The sequence below is a fragment of the Xenopus tropicalis genome, chromosome 3 (genome assembly GCF_000004195.4).
Source record: "Xenopus tropicalis strain Nigerian chromosome 3, UCB_Xtro_10.0, whole genome shotgun sequence".
NCBI classification, from domain to species: domain Eukaryota; kingdom Metazoa; phylum Chordata; class Amphibia; order Anura; family Pipidae; genus Xenopus; species Xenopus tropicalis.
The window spans coordinates 117,534,409-117,553,281 of record NC_030679.2 but is presented as its reverse complement, the minus strand read 5'-3'; the positions used below and the strand labels follow the sequence as shown (position 1 = coordinate 117,553,281).

Sequence of the window (18,873 nt, the reverse complement as noted above, 5' to 3'; positions counted from 1 at the left end):
GATGAGCAACACAAGCTGGCTGTTTGGTAGCCCCTATATGTACTGAGACTCTGTTTGGCAGTACATCTGTTTTTTATGCACCAAAACTTGCCTCCAAGCCAGGAATTCTAAAATATGCACCTGCTTTAAGGCCACTTGGGCGCAACATCTGAGGAGTTGGAGAGCAACATGTTGTTTACGAGCCACTGGTTGGGGATCACTGCTTTGTACACTGTATATGGAGGGAAGTGATTCTGTCATGATTTTTATAGTGTAGGTTTTTTTTACTACATTACACTGTGTACATTACAAATTATTCATTCTACCATTTAAAATTTTATTCCTGAACCAAAAAATGTATTATTTTTTATTTTGCTTTCTGCCTGATTGGAATCTTCCTTCCCTGTCTCTAGAACCATGCACCAACTGATTTTAATGTTATTCTACCTTGAGCCAAACAATCAGATCACAATGAAAGTAATGCAGGCTGCTGGCCCAAAAACTGCATCAACAAGCCAATGCAGTCCTTGCCCCAATGGGATTATTAAACCTGCCCAATTAATACTTATTCGATTTTTGAAAAAATATTGGTTGTACAGGGCCCAGGTGTGTGCTGATTGAAGCTGGGCATATGTGCAGTAGTACGATACTACTTATATATTATAATAATTCTATACTATGAATGCTTCTGTACAGGGTGGCACAACAGTTATCTGGGGGCATGACACGCTGGCAGAAATGGACTCTGGGGTGGAAAAAGGTAGCAAATTTGGTTGGCAGAGCACCTAAAACTGGCACGTCCCAGCGTGTAAGGCTTTTATTTTCCTTTAACATCATTATTAATTATTAGCTGGTCCAGCCGCTATTACAAATGTAACTTCAATTTCTGCTAGTTTAGATGAGTTCTGCTGCCCTCCGGGCTGGTACAGTAAATTCAGCATATAGAATACTGCATTTCTAGCCGTATCCTTTTTTTAGGCTTTAGTTTTCCTTTAGCTTTTCACATAAGCTCTCAAGAAGGAGAGCTCAGATATAGCCATTTCAAATTCACTTGCGTTGCTCTATTTAAATTACTGTGAGACTATTAAAATATACAGGTATATATAAGGCCATCTATCACAGGCTGTCAGTGCTGACTCGGTGGACAAACACTGCACCAAAGAGAAGGTGCAAGCATCACAGGTCAATTGAGGCGCTGTTCAGTTTTAATTCACTTAATCACCAGTGACATAATTGTCTGCTACAGTAAGTAAAACACTGCAGGGCGCGGGTGAGGATTATGCTGCCTCGTGAAAGGGTTATCCTTCTCTCTTACACCTGTACTCTGCTGCTGTAGCTTCTCTTCATGCACGAGGAGCATCCAGGAAAGGTAGCAGTGCAAGAGCTATGGGTGCAAAGAACAGAAGATGGGTCCTAGCCTTGCAGTAGATCAGGTCAGGTTATTACAGAGAGGGTCATCTTGTTTTAAAGTCAAATATGATATGTCGCCCACTATTGTGCAGTGCGGCACCATTATCTGTGTCAAGGAGATAGACACAATTCGGAGGCAAATGAAACATATTTAATGTCACGATAAATTTGAAAATGCAAAAATAATACGTTTTGGTCAGTGTGTATTGCATTGGAATTTTGACTTAACACTTAGGGCACTTAGGGCCTTTAGTGGAAAGTTGACCTCCTGACTGAAAGGGAAAATGCCAAACACTGTCTAAAAACATCACCGGGGCTCTCTGGGTTAGGTATCTTCATGCAAGTGAGTAGATGCGTTTTGTTTCTTCTAGCACCAAAAACAAAAATAATAAATACTACTACTACATACCATATATTGTACTTAAGTCGTTAATTTATAAACGTACAACTTCAAAAATGTACCCATAAGTCTCCAACTTCAAGTGATTTTGACGCGTTCCTATGAAACTGTAAAACCAGTACCTGACAGACCCTGGGGCAGAATTAGGGGATAGTTAGAAAGGCCTGGACGTTAATATTTTTACATTGAGCAACCATTGCTGCTACATACCTGACTCTTCTATATCCCCTACAATGTCTCATTTATCAGAACAGTAATATTAAAAATGTTTTCCAGAAGTTGCAGACCTTGCAAGAAAATCCCAGTATCTTTATAAACATGATTAGACTGTTGCCTTTCTTTGTGCTGAGTTAAAGTCTGGACATGTAGCTAAGAGCATAAGTCATTTACTCATCCCACCATTGGCCATGGACTTTTTATAACAGCTGGTTAGTCTGGAGCTTAGTTGTATGTGGCCCAGAGATTGACCTGAGACAGCTGAGCACTCAGACACCTACCTTTACAGCCAGAATCTTCCCACTTGGCACATGATATGCTCTGTGAAGACAAAAGAGAAGAGGTTTTACTTTCCTTTTCTTGTCTAGCACCTGCTCTGGAGTACAGTCTAATAATGTCCTTATAGGTTTGTGCAAGGAGCCTTTTCAATAGTGGTGCAAAATTAGTAAATATACTTTAAGTAAAATAAGTATAAGAATATAAATACATCTGTGACTTGGCAGTGGCTAACAGGGAATCTTTCAATGTCTTTGAAAAACATGTCTGAAACAGCTCGCAAAACAGCAGCCTATAGGGGGCTGTTTGGGACTTTGTGTATTTGAAATTCCAGGGCCTATGGTAGTCCAGACCTGGATAATATGTCAAGAATCCAAGAATGGAACTACCTTTACTCCAACAGATGTACTGGGCACTACCAATTTTAGGGGCTATTACAAACAGAACTTTGAAATTCAATGTATTCCTATTCTTTTTTCCCCCAGCTTTCTATAAAATAGGAAAAATGGCTTTCCTGCTGTTAATTTCCTAGTCTTCCCTGGAAATCCAATGACCCTTAAATTGAGAATTTTACTGATCAGATTGTTGAGAAAATAGATGCTTTTTATTTAACTTTGTACTTAGAATTTCAAATTATTTTGAGTTAATGGAGGCTTTATAATTCATTCATCAACAAGGTTATATGAGAAGTGAAATTTTAGCTGCAGATTTCAACTCAGTAAGTGATAAGACTCACTGATAGTCTGCACTGAGATAAAAGAGAGCTGTAAAGGGCATTTAGTTACCGGAATGAGTGCTGCCATTTAAAGCAAGAAGTTACACAACGTGCAGATGCCTGATATGAATCAAACCTGCAGATATTCCTCTGGTCTAAACAACAGCTTCCAGAATATTGTGAGATGTAATTAAAAAGCAACGAACGGTCACTATTTACAATACCATGTTTAAAGAAGCTTCAAAAAAGGTGCTTCTCAAAAAAAGAGAAAAACAGCAGGGAATATACGTTTTTGTAAATATAATGGGAGTTGTGGTTCGGCCACGTGGAAAATAGGTTAAAAAAATAGTACCCTTTATGAAGCAACATAATGGGCACATTTTGTTACATATACACAATACTAGTAGGCCAGAAGAGATGGAAATAATGTTATAGAAAGAAGCTGGCCACCCAGCCAGAAAGAAAGAAGCTGGCCACCCTGCCGGCTACCCTTCCAATAATCAAATTTGTCAGGGCTAAAGAAAATCAAATTATCAGCAGGGCTAGCCTTAAAAATTACAGACCCCCTGGGGCTTGCTGGGCTTATGATTATTTCAATTTACAGCTAGGCAGGCTTCACTTTGACGAAAGGTTTCTGATAGCCATATCTTTTTTTCAACCTCACCTACTACATTACTATGTATACTCAGGTTTTCACTGGCAGCCTGTAGAGAATGGCTTTTGCCAGTAATACATTATAAAAGCACAGCCTGTCAACACAAGACTCATCTTTTCACTTGAAGCCATCACATTAGTACTGAAAAATGGCACAATCTGTGCATACCAGGAGCCAACTTTAAACATGTAGCAAGCTCAATCCACATCCAAAACCAATGAGAATCAAAGTCCCAAATTCCAACATGCAGTTACCACTTATCACTGCAGCACCTACAAGAACACATGCTTGCAACATAGCACCCATGCTACCTCCTAGCCATCTCCAATTGGATGAACCAACGCCACCTCAAACTAAACCTAACAAAAACTGAACTAATGATCTTTCTGTAACCTGCTACTAACCGGCCTCCCTAACTCCCATCTTTCCCCCCTACAGTCTATATTAAATACTGCTGCCAGAATTCTCCTCCTCTCATCCAGGAGAGTTCAGGCCCTTCCCCTGCTAAAGTCCTTATCGTGGCTTCCTATTAAACAAAGAATATCTTACAAACTTCTCTTAACCTTCAAAGCCCTCTGTTCCTCACTACATCGCTTCTCTTGTGTCTCCGTATGTTCCTGGCCGACTCCTTCGTTCCTCGCAGAGCAACCGCTTGGTTGTGCCCCCCACTACTACTGCTGTTTCCTGCCTTAAACCTTTCTGCCTCCCTGATTTCCTTCAAAGAGAATCCTCCCTCAGTCTTTTTAAAACTAAACTTAAAGACTGCCACTGGAGCACTCGCACAGCACCTGATCTGGAAACTGGCACTTATATTATATTGTCACCCACTGTGACCTACAGCACTTATATTTGTCTATTTGTGTCTGTAAGTTACCCCTCCCATATAGATTGTAAGCTCTACGGGGCAGGGACCTCCATCCTCTTGTGTTTTTGACTCTTAACTTATTACAACTGTATCTTGTATTTATTTTTATACTTTGTATTTATCTATTATTATCTTAATAACCCCGTTTGTATTAATGTATTCTACTGTACAGCGCTGTGTACATAAGTAGCGCTTTATAAATAAAGATATACTTACCTACATACCCATACTGCTGCGGCCTGCAAACTCACACACAGTAGGCTGTGGCTCCCTTTCCGCTCAGCAACAGTCACATGTTTGCAGATGCCTCAGTTCATTAAAGAGTGCATCACAAACCAACTCGCCAACTTTGAGTAGGCTCAAGGTGGAGAGTAGGGGCTCAGTCTAAAGCTGAGATTTGCGGTACTGACCTTTGTGCTAGCTTCTAGAACTATTGTAAGGTGTCTATTAAAACAAAAATCCTTAGACCACAAAAGGTGAGATTGGGTCAGAAATTAAAGCTGGACTGAATTTGAGCTAAGAATTGTGATGAGAGACTGGGGAGTTTATCTAGCTCTACCTTGCAAAGATTTAAAAATATTAATTAAGGTATCTACTTTACCACCCTTGTGAATAGAATGAAAAAATAATGAGCAGCAGTGTATATACGTTAGGGCTAATATACCGATATCCCACCCAGAAATCGTTATTTTGCACTGCCCCATTGCTCTGATTCGAGGAGCACTATAATGGTCAAAAAGATAAACTTTTCTTAATTCCAATTAAAATGCCAATTTATTATAACACAAAGGGTAAGCAGGTGTATGGTTTACTTGAGCAAGCACATATAGGGGGATGCCTTGGTATGTGTATACTAACACAGGCCAAATTCATTCAACTCACAGTGTTAGGAATTGGAAAGAAAAGGATAATAAAATTTTTTTTAAAATATCTGATCCGACTATTTTGCTTTAAGAAAACCCATACTGGCTAACATTGATACAGTGGATGCTGATGCATTTTAGGGATACTAGATGCTAAATATGAATGGTACTTATATGTGTTTTACATTCATTTATATGTCGATTTGATGTTTACTGAAATACATTTCTGGTGTCATCTTTGCTTTTTGTCCATTATTAGAATTAAGGATTTAAAAATATAAGTGAGTTTTGCAAGTCTGTCACCGTACCTCACTCACCTCCCCTTAAATGAGGCTAAACTTAATACTTGGCCTATTTCACCCCATGAGGACTGGAGCTGTTCACGCCTGCTTTATAAGGCAGTATAGTAGAGATGGTCAGCTCCAAGACCGAGAATTTGCCTGATCTCACCTTGAGAAAAACAAAGGAAAAGCTGCTATATGGGCACAAAAATCAGGGGGAATTCATTAACACTTACTATACCAGAAGTTTGCCAGCTTAATTAGCTTGTTAGGAAACTGGACCCTTTATCCAGAGGATGGCTCTACTGTTTCCCAGCCAATTAAAAGAGGTAGCATGATGATTTAATTATGGCTTGTGCCAATTCACCCGTGGAGACTCGGGTTAAGTTTCCCGTGCAGGGTACACGCCTGGTTTGGTTTACAGATCACTGACAGTACCAATTTAACATTTAATTATGGGGAGGATTTAGGTCACAAAAGGAGGGAGCAGGCAGAGGACACGTGTCAACGGGAAGGAAAGGGAATGTGCTGGCTTGAGGATGGCATCTCAATTGCCTTGACTTACCCCAAACACTAACTGTAAAGTGATTAAAGGAACCTGAATAGTAGATCTAGTTTCACTGTAACAGACACCTGCACCGCGTACTTCTCTCTTACTTAACAGCCAGGCCTTCAAATGAGGCTGTAGCAGCTGTAGTAATTACCTGTCTGTCTGCAGCATTTGCATAACAGAGAGGAGAATTTTAACTCTTCCTACTGGCAACGCACAACCAACCGGTATGGCCATAAAATGGTTAACAATTATGCATATGTCAAACTAAAATACTCTGGGGGGTTCAAACTGCATGTTATGCAAACATGAAAAGAAGCTCCAATGTAACATTACTGGCACAGTAAATGCTGCGTTATTTCCTAATTGTCATTATTATAGCATCTATAACGTGCAAAGTAAAGGAGTTAAGAACTAATTAAGCTCTAATGACTAAATAATCGGATTTATGTAATAAAAAGTCAGGTGTTAAAAAGCTGCGTTAAGAAATCTGGTGCAGCATTTTTCATGTGTCCTTACAAAGTACACACTACAACTTGTTTTGGACCTGTGTTGAAGGTATTTTTGGTAAAGGGGAGACTGTATACAAAAAAAATGGACTTATTCCCTAATGAAGGTCCTGAGTTCACAATCTAACAGGATCTGATTGGGCAGGATAAGGACTTCAGTCCTATTGGACATGCCAGTATGCACATTCGCTACTCACATTAGACTTTGACATGAGGAAGAAATGCTAGCAAGAAATGCTAGACGATGCTAAACTGAAGTCCTCAGCCTCTCCCTACATGTAAAGGGTGGAAGGCACTTAAGCCTTGATGGCTTTCAGTTTCATCTGAACCTCTTGCACAATGTTGAGTCAATATTGAAGAAATACTTGGTAGCATACTACAAAGTGGCTACCAAAAGAAAGAAGAGATAAGTAATGTCAATGTTGTACTATGATCTTGGGCATCACTTTTGCACCATTTATTTCCAAGCAGATGCGGGCGAGGATAACGACACCACGGGGCGCGCAGGAAAAAAATGCTTGAGAGTAGGAGCCCTAAGGGATAAGTCCTTGTACGACATTTCTATGCCAGACTTCTGTCACCAGTAATATTTGTTTGTGGTCACTTTCATACAGGACAGTTGGAAGACCTGTGCACAAATGGAGGAGCCTCAACAGGACCTTACTTTGTATTAATGTTGTCAGCAAAATGGTAGCAGTGGCACCTCTGTGGCTCTTTGCTCTGTCTCCTACTGCTTCTCTGCTACTTTCATCACATTTCTGTACATCACATATGCACTATACTCAGCTGGCCTGCAAAGATTTTCAGTGTTATTTCATGCTGGAAAACATAAGCATCACACTAGCACTGGAAGAGGGCTGTTTAAATCTCCCCCCTGTTTGGTTTTACTGCAGCTCCCTTATTTAAGAAAGGAGAAAATCACTTGCAAGGAAAAGGTAAAGCACTTACACAGCTTCATGTAAACGAAACACAAAGGCAAGGCAAGGAAAGGGAAATGGCAAACAGAAAGTACAGAGAAGGGTTAAGTAGAAATGTTATGAGACAAGAAAAATTAAAATCAACAAGTCTGGTGGCTTATCACTAATAATAGGTCCCCACACCCTGATAGTGAAACATACAACAACTTAACCCCACCACTAATAAAGCACAAATGTTGGTACAGCTCACATTTTCTCATGCATCATGTTAAATAGTCCTAAATTAGTCTCCTTATATACAGTTATGCCAGTGCCCCAGCATGCGAGTTTGCAGAGGGGCCAATGAGGCCCAGAAAGCACCCCCAGCACTGTCTCTCTTGCCTGCAGCCATGCTGTTAGATCCATTCTCTGGGGGCCAAGGGAGAAGGGGTGGTGGTAATGTGACATGGAGGGGGACACAAAAATGTTTTTGCAGTGGGCTCCAGGAAAGTGAAGTTACACCACTGTGCTGCGGTAAGGGGATAATGTTGTTGCTGAACTACACATATCACCTCCTGACAGTCTTTTGTTTGCTAAGGATATTGGGAGACAGCGGCAAAAGATAAATAGGGGGTGGCTTGTGCAGAACGCTGGGAACAGAGTTGGGAACAGCTGGCAAACCACAGTTTGGAGATGGGTATTTAAATGACAAGCTGGTACAAGCAGTAGTTTAACTGCAATGAATTCCTATTTTATTGCTAGAGGTGACAGCAATTTGTTAATAGAGTGCTTCAGAATTCAAACAACTCCGGGAACCGAACGGAAACTTCTGGGGCAAATAAGACAGTGGTATTTAAAGCGAGAAGGTCAGATTTCAGTAGAAATTTTAAAACATGTGAGATGTGCCTGCCAAGCCCTGGGGAGCTCCGGCATAAACTTGTAAGTGTGCCTTTTTATTTTGCGTGACGCTTAAGTATGCATCGGGAAAAAAAAACAAAACCTAAGAAAGTACTTTCATTTAAGAATCAGCCTGTTTCTAATTAAACCGGCGCCGGTAACTGGTTGCCTAAGTTTTAATCAGTTTCAATCACCTATTGATCTGCATACAGAAGCAAAGCAAAAATCATCTGAGTAAGAGATGGGCTGGGAATAGAAACGGCTGAGAATAACCCAGCAGCCTGGGGAAACAAGTCCTGCTTTAAGCATCCGATAAAGAAGCTGTTCAGCGCCGCAGCCTAAGGCCCCCGTGCAGAATGACTTTAACTAACCAGCAGAAATTTATCATCTTCAGCCAAAATCAATGCGCTGATCAATTCCCCCGAACGCTGCTGTCTGCAGGGACTGGTTGGCAATTTAGGGAAATTACACCATGTAAATGCTTGTGCTTTTAATTGAACCGTTTCATCAAGATGCTTTCCTGAGGCTCACCCTCCATCTATCTGCCCAGGACCAGGAACTCTGTCGTTTAAAAGCCTTCACTGCAGGAGAGACAAGGACTTTACTCAGATTTTAAGGAAAGCTACAGGGAAATAAAAGGAAGATGGGGAAATGTTCTGCTTACTTTGAGTGATTTAATGTATTAACATTTTACAAATTAGACTGAAAGCTTTTGGGTAAGCTTTGAGATTTTCTAAACAAGTAATTGTAATGTCACCTCTATTGCAGGTAATCTAAGTAGTGTAAACATGCTGTATATAAATTTATGAGCACATCTGGATGTGAAAAAATTAAATCAGACCCATAATTTGAAGGTCTAGTTTACTGTATAATTAACATTTAGTATGATGTAGACCAGGCATCCTCAACCCTTTTTACTAGTGAGTCACATTCTAATGTAAAAAAAAGTTGGGCAGCAACACAATAATTAAAAAAGTTATTGGAGTGCCAAATAAGGGCTGTGATTGCCTATTTGGCCTCTATATTGACTGGCAGCCTAGAGGAAGTTCTGTACACCTGGTACAACCAAAATTTGCCTCCAAGCCAGGACTTCAAAAATAAGCACCTGCTTTGATGCCACTGGGAGCAACATCCAAGGGGTTGGGGAGCAACATGTTGCTCATGGGCCACTGGTTGGGGATCACTGGTGTACACAGTGATATTCTGAGACAACATGCAATTGGTTTTCACTTTTTGTGTTTTTTTTTAATGATTTAGCTTTTTCTTCAGTAGCTCTCCCAGATGGATTTCAGCAGACATCTAATTGCTAGGGTTGCATTTACTTTAGCATCCAGGCAGGGGCTTGAATGAGAAGATGGAAGATGAACAAGAGAGGGAATTGCCCCTAAGGCCAAAGTCAAATGGGCCTCACATGGAACATGTGGATAAACACAAAACAAGAATCAGCCCCTACTCTCTAAACAGCCTTTCCGTGCACTTGCAACCAGAGCCACTGTGTCGCACTGGATGCGGATTTTGGTGCTGAAATCCACCCCATGGGCCCACACATTGGCTCTGGGTGTAGGCAAATGTTAAGGCTGTTCTGAGCATAGGGGCTGATTCGCAGGCTGAGAGTCATCCTGTGTGGCCGTGGTCTAAAGGTTCTGCCTACCCGAAACCACCTAACCAAGAGGTTTCCCAAAGCTGACCCACCCCATGCTGGAAGTATACTAAAACTGGGGAGCAGATGTTTCTTAAATGCTTTATAGCTGCCCACAGCCTAACTGACTACCTCTGCTGGGTACCCAGGGACTGCCTGCACAGTCAGGGCTTTTCTGCCTGAACCCTGACCACTTCAAAAGTATTGCACGGGAACCCAAACTAGTGCAGGACCCTACCACTCAATCATTTTTTTGGCTGCCAGTGTCAGTGAACCCCAACTGAAAGCCAAGAGGTAGAAAGTAGCAGTAAATCCTTTAAAAACTATAAAAAAAAAAAATGAAGACAAATTAAAAAGTTGCTTAGAGCTGGGCAATCTAAAACATACTAAAAGTTAAGGGATTTCAAGCAATTTCAATAAGATTTCATCAGTTAGGATTTTGATACCTAACAAGGAGAACATTTTTGGCATAGATAATATTGCTAATTGTTGGAGATACTTCTAGTCATTACCACGCACAATGCAAGGAAAATATAGGTGAAATAAAAGGAGCTGAAAAAGCGTTTGTTCTTCAAGTTGAGAAACTACAACTCCCAGCATGCTGTGGTTCAACCAGATAGCTAGATAGATACCAGATAGATACAGGCTGCATGCTCCTGAGAGGGAGAAGGAGATCTGAGAAGAAAGGAAAGACAATGCAGAAAGGGAAGGGAGTGTACTTTATACACAAGCCATGGGCCTAGCACAGCACACCCGCAGAAACATTTAATTAGACCGTGAAATGGTGGCGCAGAACCGGAGCTGTCTGTTCCTGAAGCAAGAACGGGATGGATGTCGCACACTGACAGTTGTTTGAGGCTTAATTGGTTTTGCAAGAAAGTTAAATTCAAATAAACGTGCAAGCTCCTCATTTACTGCCACAAATAAAGACATACAGACTTGTTAAAGGTGATGGGAAAAGTTTTTATGACTTTAAACGAGCTCTTTCTCTGGAGGTTTTCCGCTCCATGATTTCTAATATATATCAGCTTTTGCAGCACTTCAATTTTTTTTTTTTTTTTTTGCTAAATCAATTAGCTATAGTTTATTGCTTTACTGCCTACCTTGTCTATCCTTCTGCGCACTACAATACAGAAAAAATATCATTATATGGAATTGGCTGTGAGAGAAAAGCATCTCTCTCTGTTCCCATTCTTCTGTAAGATAAAAGGGCAGGATTAGATATGGAAACGTAGCAGGTCAGGAGTTACCTGGGAACATAATTGAACATTGGAAACTAAAGGCTAAGTAAAATATTATTTTAATAGTAATAGGGCTAAACGTGGCCATGCACGGACAGATTTCAGGTGCCGACTTAAGTCCTTTAGACCGATTCGGCAGTTTATCTGCCTGTTTATGGGCATCCCCGACAGGCCTACCCAACCGATATCCGGCATCCGGCTTTTACGTCAGATTGGGAACCACTTCAGCATGTTGATGTGGTCCTTGGTCCGACAGTGCCTATGTCTGCCATTTTAATTTTATCATTTGGCCCTGGGGCAAAACGATAGAATTAGCCCAATATCGCCCACCTTGGGTGGGTATATCGGGAGAGGATCTGCACGTTTGGTGACCTTGTCAAACCAGCGGTTCGCAACATGTACCTTTAGGGCTGCTGTGCTGCAACAAGAAGTCCTAAATGATATACCCCATGTTCCCCAAACTTACTTTCCCATGATCCTCCTGCATGGTCCTTTATCCAAGTCTTCTGAGGTTCTGCCTATTGACATAGCAAATATGGGCCAACTGGTGACAATACAGAGGAAGACTACATAAAGCAACAGATGGCATTATAACAGAAAGCCCTATCGAGCAATGGATGACATTATAGTGGAAGGATACGTGGAATAATGAGTAACATTATAGGGTAAGGCTACATGGAGCAATATTTGATATTACATGGATATATGAAGCAATAGGTGACAGAGAGGAAGGCTATATTGCGCAATGGGCGACATTGCAGTGTAAGCATATATGAAATAATAAATTACATTATAGGGGAAGCCTATATGGAAAAATGTGGTGTTACAGAGGCAGAATATATGGAGAAATAGACTAAGGAAGACTATATTGTGAATATATATGGATTAGTAATGCTGATTAAGAACTGGGAAAAATTATTGGTCATTTCCCACAATGGACAAACAGAAAAAAAAATACGATGAGTATAGCTTACTTACACCTAAGAAATGTACGTGAAGTTCCTATTGTCCATAACATAAACATGGAAAATCTCTATGCCTTTCATTGCTAAATGCATTGATCCCTAACCAATGGCTCAGGACCCAAATATTGGCCCACATATTTAGGGGTGTGCCTTGGGAACCCCATGTGCCCTCCCACCGATAACCTGTACCCTTACTCCCTTTCCAGTGACCCAGCAGTTCGAGTGCTCTGTTAGAGGGTTCTGACTGGGCCCCCACTTAATAACCCACTGCGGGATGCCATGCAAGAGTGGGTTCTACTTCCCTTTAGTTTCACCACTACCCAAGTTGTTTAGGGAGGGCTTCCATGAAGTGTGAGAGTATAATTAATTAGAAAACTATTTTTAAGATTAAATTCTGACCTAATGTCAAATTTCCCAAAGAAGAATGTTTTGGACCAAAACTAGGAGGCTTTTATGGCAGCCTAATGAAATAAAAGCAAAGAAATGTAGAAAACTGATCTGGGTAACCAGAAAGGATTTTTAAAGGGGACCTGTCACCTTAAGAAATAATTACAAATTATTTTCTATTGTGTTTGTCAAACAAAATAAACTTTACTTACACCATATAAATTATTTTAATCTTATATTCTTCAACCTTGGAATTCACAATTACAGCAAGCAGGCAGGCACCATTTTGTGGACACTGTTATCAAAGCAGGCATTGCATCCTGTCAAAATCTTGTTTCTGTGCCAGTGTGGAGGGACCTAATGCCCATGTCCATGCACTGGTTACAAAATTAGATGGTGAGGAGGGAGGGGGAATGTGAGGAGAACAGCAACATCTAAGAAGTTCTGAATTGAAAGTGAAAGTAACTCTCTGCCCCACCTCTATGCCTAAGGCATAGAGGCGGGGCAGGCAATATATGATTGACAGCTGGGATTTTTAAATGCTTTTATAATGGGTATGGATCATGACATCATGTAATGAGATGATATAACTTAAATATATAATATATAAATATATAGAAGGATTAAAGGATTTTCAGTACAAACACATGGGCCAATTATAGTTGTATATAAGGATACAGAAGACTGGGCAGTCCTGTCAATGATGTTTCCTTGGGAACAGTCTCAGAACCAGCATCTCTCACTAGTTGGCTTGCCAGCTATATAGCCAAAGGGTGACTGTAATACCTGGCAGTTAAGGGGTTATCAGGTAACAATGGAGTGGCAGGGGAGGGGAGCGAGCCCCCTGGTGTTTCATGGCAGGAGGGGTGTTTTTGTTTTATTTCTTTTCCTTCTTGCAGCAATGTTATTATCCCAGAGAAACAGGCTGGTAATTACAGAGCGTGCAGAGTATTGTTTCAGGGTTCTGGACAGGTTGATATTGCTACACAAACAAGTTTTCATCCAATTGAGCCCAGTAAAATCAATACAAGGTTGCCATATTTCAGCACTGAACTTGCTGAGTCCAGATTAAGACTGCAGCCTGCATTGAGTGTGATGTTCCACATAAAAAAGTCCCAAACATATAACAGATATCTCTCAGCACAAAACTGCAGATTTATGGGCACAAACACTGTACAAACTGCAGGACACAGCTAATAAACAGCACAACCCTGCACACCCATCTTCACAATTCCACACACAGCTAGAAACATAAGGGCACAAATGCTTTGTGAGCCTCATACCACACAGCAGGATACATATTCTTTTTGCCAAACCTACTCTACATGCCTGGAAAGCATGCTAGCCAGCAAGATATAACATACAGAGAGTAGCAAACATGCACGCTGTATGATCAGCAGCAAGGCAGCCATTACATAAGCCCTGCTTGAGTCAGCAAGACATTCATGACCTTGCTAATGGCAGCATGTACACCATACAGCATCCAACATGGCAATTTATATATTAAAAAAATGCAAACCTACACAAAGATACACAATCCACTTTAACGTGCAGGATGTTGGTTGCATAAATAGCCTTAGGACAGCCAACATAAAAGTACTGGGCCCCATTAATCCCAAGGCACTGAAAAGCAACATTTTGAATTGATTAAGCCACAGAGTGTTCACTGGATTTTAATTATATTTACTGGAAGCAGCATCTAAATTCATAATAGACATATTTACACCTGTGTGTTAGCAGGCAAAATAGAAGGGCACTACTAAGGAATGTGACCAGCTGTACAACAATAATTTATTTTTTAATATTTGTTTAACAAGAGCTTCATTTGTGTTGTGTGTGTATATAACCTCTTAGAAAGGAGCCGAAATGTCAATGTGTACATCTTTTTTGCTACTGTATAATAGTGATCACTGAAACAACTTCTGGGTACATTCAGCTTCTGTTATGATGTGTTAATACGTGGATCTATTAGACAATATAGTAAGTCTGGGTAGCCATTTGGGACAAGCTTGGTAAAGAGGTGGATGTTTCTGAAATGTTGCTGTTTTAGCAATTATATGTCATAAACAATAAGCCGTCTTGTTGACCAATTTATAAGTTAAGGTGTACGACAGATTTTAGCTTCCACCAGACAAATATAACAGTTTTTCTGCCCGTGTCTGGGGCACTCAGACCCAACCAATATCTGGATTAAAATCATCCATATGTCAATCAGGCAAGTTTGATTTTCCAGTCAGGTAAAGGACCACATCAGATTGTTGATGCTGTCCTTGCCTTGACAGCCTGTCTCCCTATTGTTGAGATCTGATCATTTGGCCCTAGGGCTAAACTATTGGATAAGCCCAATATCAGACACTTTAGGTGGGAATATCAGAGAAAGAACCGCTCATTTGGGGGCCTCAACAACAAGCAGATCTTGTAATGCAAGGCCAGCTTAAAGGAGAACTAAAGCCTAACTAAAGAAGTAGGCTACTTTTATATTATGTCTTAGGCTTCTGTTCCAGCCCCAGGCAGCCGCAACCCTTTAGCAGGGAAGATCTGTGCCCCCCATAGATGCCTCCAGTAGCCCCCCATCTTCTTTTCTGCTGATTCACAGCACATGCTCTGTGCTGCTGTCACTTACTGAGCTTAGGGGCCCACTGACAATTTACTGTGTATATAGAATATAAATGTCACAATGAATATAAGGCTGATTAGTATTAATACAGAACATTACTACATGGTAGCTCAGAAACCAGCATTACCATTTGCAAATTTAAGATGTGCTCCAACTTAAATTTTGAAGAAGGTCATTTGTAAGTGAGCAAAACGTTGGATAGACATGACTTGATTACCGTAATAAAGAGATGTGATGATAAGTCCCACTTATTAAATTACTTTGCACATATATTTATTTATTGATACAAAGTCAGATTAAAAACATCTCTATTTTGTTTGGACTATAAATGATGGTCACAGTGTTTAAAAATAAATTGATTAAGATTTGAGTTGTTTTGTTAATGACCAATTGCCTTCCATCAATGGTTATTTGGAGTGGTGTTAGGGCTCAGTGCTGCTGCTGAGCTCTAACACCTCATGGAACAGTGTTGAAAGCAGTTTTACACAATCTGATGAGATTATCTGCTTAAGGTGGCCATACACGCACCGATATTATCGTACGAAACCTCGTTTCGTACGATAATCGGTGCGTGTATGGCATGTCGGCGAGTCGACCGATATCGCAGGAAGCTGCTGATATCGGACGACTCGCCGATCGGACCAGTTTGAAAATTTTGATCGGGCGCCATAGAAGGCGCCTGACCAAAATTCTCCCTTCAGAGCTGAATCGGCAGAAGGAGGTAGAAATCCTATTGTTTCTACCTCCTTACCTGCCGATTCAGCCCTGAATGGTGTGTGGCGGATCTTACGATGTTTCGTGCGACCGATGGTCGTACGAAACATCGTCAGATCGCCACGTGTATGGCCACCTTTACATAAGTGTGTCTACCCTCACACACTTTCCTGACTGTCTGGACAGGGTTTACTAACTTAAAAAACATGCTAACATCCCTTACGAATCCCTAGTTCAGTTATAAATCTTAATGACACTTTTGAGAAGACCATGGATAATAAGTTTTGGTTATTAAGAATTGCTTCTGTAGGTCACTATGTGTCTCTCCTTCACTGATGCGGTTTTATCATATGACCCATTTAACTACAATTGTGTTATGCAAATGAAAGAACCTGCCATGGACAGATATTTCGATCACTGAATATGGCTCATACCCGCAGCAAAACTTACCCTTAAATCCATCATTTACTCTAAATGAAGGCAACTATTTGGGTGAAGCACAGACAAGTGGTGCAAAGCTAATTATCACAATACAGAGCAACAGCTTGATGGCAAAATGAAGACATGTTCACCACCAGTAAAACAGACTTTACAACCCTCCTTAATGATTACTGCAGCAAGCTCCATTGTGAAACGGCTTTGCTTTACAACATTATAATGAACCTACTTTTTACTTGCCTTCGTTTCCCATCATGCTTCAAGCTCAACCATATTATTTATAATGTGCTTGATGTTTTTATTGCAATCTACACCTGGAGCAACATGTATTCCACGGACAAACTGGCATAAATTTAATTGTGCACACTTGTATGTACATTATACTGGGAAAGGGAATACCCTCTGCAACTTTTCGACAAATGACTGAATGGTGGAATTTGGAGAGTATGTGCACAGCTTTATTTAGAAATGCACTTTCACTGCCTGATAATTTCCCCCCTCTGATTTTGATAGTGGGTTTGTCCCAAAGCAGTGCTATGTGTTTAGCAGAAGGAGAACAGCATACTTACTTATACACGGTCCCTCCATTTCCATGCCCCAGAATGTCACGGCACTGGATATCAAGCTCATTAATCTGCACAGCAAGAGAGAAAAGGAGTGAACAAAATACCTAAATGTGAGAATGAGGCAAGAGGGAATGATATACAGAAGCAACGCAAACAAAGAATCAGAGGGAGACAATGTTAGAAGCTGAGGAGATAGAAACAGAAGGGAAAAAAGTGTAAATAGATAAAAGGGTAAAAACAAACAAAATAAGGATGTAAGAGAGCAAGCCAGCAAGTGAAAAGAGGCAGTCAAACTCTGGATGTAAAGTGTCAGGATAAAGCAACTTGGGGCCATAAACAACACAGAGGCCAGGTCAATCCAAGTTCAGCTGCAAGAACAGCAGGATCAATACAACATTTGCTGTCCAATTTATAAAAGGTGATACCAAGGGACAGAGTGATGGAAAGTTTAATGGCAATTTGTTTACCTGGGTCATTTCATTAAAGTTTGATAAAAGGTGTCAGGCTAAGATGATATAGTTGAGGTGCAGAGGGTCACACCAGGGGAGGGCAGGGATAGGGGACCTTCAATAACCCTACACCACAGTTGGGGTTTAGCAAGGCTGAGCTGCTTAACTAGTTCCTAGGCACATACCTATGTAGTCACTTTGTGATTAGACAGTTAACCAATCGCAATTCACTAACAGATGGCTCACAGTATCTTTACTGCTTGTAAGAAACCAAAAGGCCCTCATTTTGTAGAGAGTTGGAAAGAATCTAATCCAGTTAAGAGATAAAGTACAGGATTTTTAGAATGATAACACTCCTTATCCCATTACTGGCTCCCCACTACTTTTCCATTCCACAAGCTCTACAACAAACACCTACACAATTCAATAACTTCTCTACTACAGACACCATTCAATTACTTACTGTCTACAATAAGAGACTGGAAAATTCTAAACAAATTAAAAATAACGCAAGGTAAGAGCGATGTTATGGGTGTTGGAGGAGGGAAAGAGGGCCATATCTGTCTAAGGGTTATGTATATCCAAGGAAATATCAAAACAGACATACTTGTACCCATCAGTATTAGTCGTTTCATTGGTTGGGCTGGTTTGAAAATTTCTGTCATTCTAGGCAGTGTCATTCTGTGGCTTCTAAAGCAAATAAAGTGCTCTCTTGTATAAAACAGTTATTGACTCAAGGGATGAAAACATAATTGTGGTGTCCTTTTATAGGTCCCTGGTAAGGCCTCACCTTAAGTCTGCAGTGCAGTTTTGGGCTCCAGTCCTTAAGAAGGATATTAATGAGCTGGAGAGAGTGCAGAGACCGCAACTAAACTGGTAAAGGGGATGGAAGGGTTAAACTGTCAGGGTTGGGGTTGTTTTCTCTGTATAAAATGGCGCTTGGGAGGAGACGTGATTACTCTGTACAAGTACATTAGAGGGGATGTTCTTTTTCCCATAAAAACGACCAGCGCACCAGAGGCCACCCCTTTAGATTAGAGAAACAGAACTTTCATTTGACTCAGCGTAGGTGGTTTTTCACGGTGAGGGCAGTGAGGTTGTGGAAAGCCCTTCCGAGTGATGCTGTGATGGTAGATTCTGTTAATGCCTATAAGAGGGGCCTGGATGAGTTCTTAAATCTACAGTTAGTATTGATGTTGGTATATATAGTTTATGTATGTGAGTGTATAGATAGGTCAGTATAGGTTGTGTGTGCTGGGTTTACTTGGAAGGGTTGAACGTGATGGACTCTGGTCTTTTTTCAACCCTATGTAACTATGTAGACTACTTAACTGTGTAGCAGATA

At 40.7% G+C, this 18,873-nt stretch overlaps 1 protein-coding gene across 3 annotated transcripts in view; it reads right to left on the bottom strand.

The window, feature by feature from the left end:
• The window catches only part of map2k5 (mitogen-activated protein kinase kinase 5), a 74,197-nt gene that overhangs the window by 38,398 nt on the left and 16,926 nt on the right, over positions 1–18,873 (bottom strand). For 2 of the 3 annotated variants that reach the window (XM_012959002.3, NM_001016288.2), the window contains 2 exon segments: positions 17,083–17,147; positions 2,287–2,326 (listed from right to left, as the gene is read on the bottom strand). In XM_012959002.3, the coding sequence (XP_012814456.1) occupies positions 2,287–2,326; positions 17,083–17,147 (105 nt within the window). 3 annotated transcript variants of the gene reach the window in all.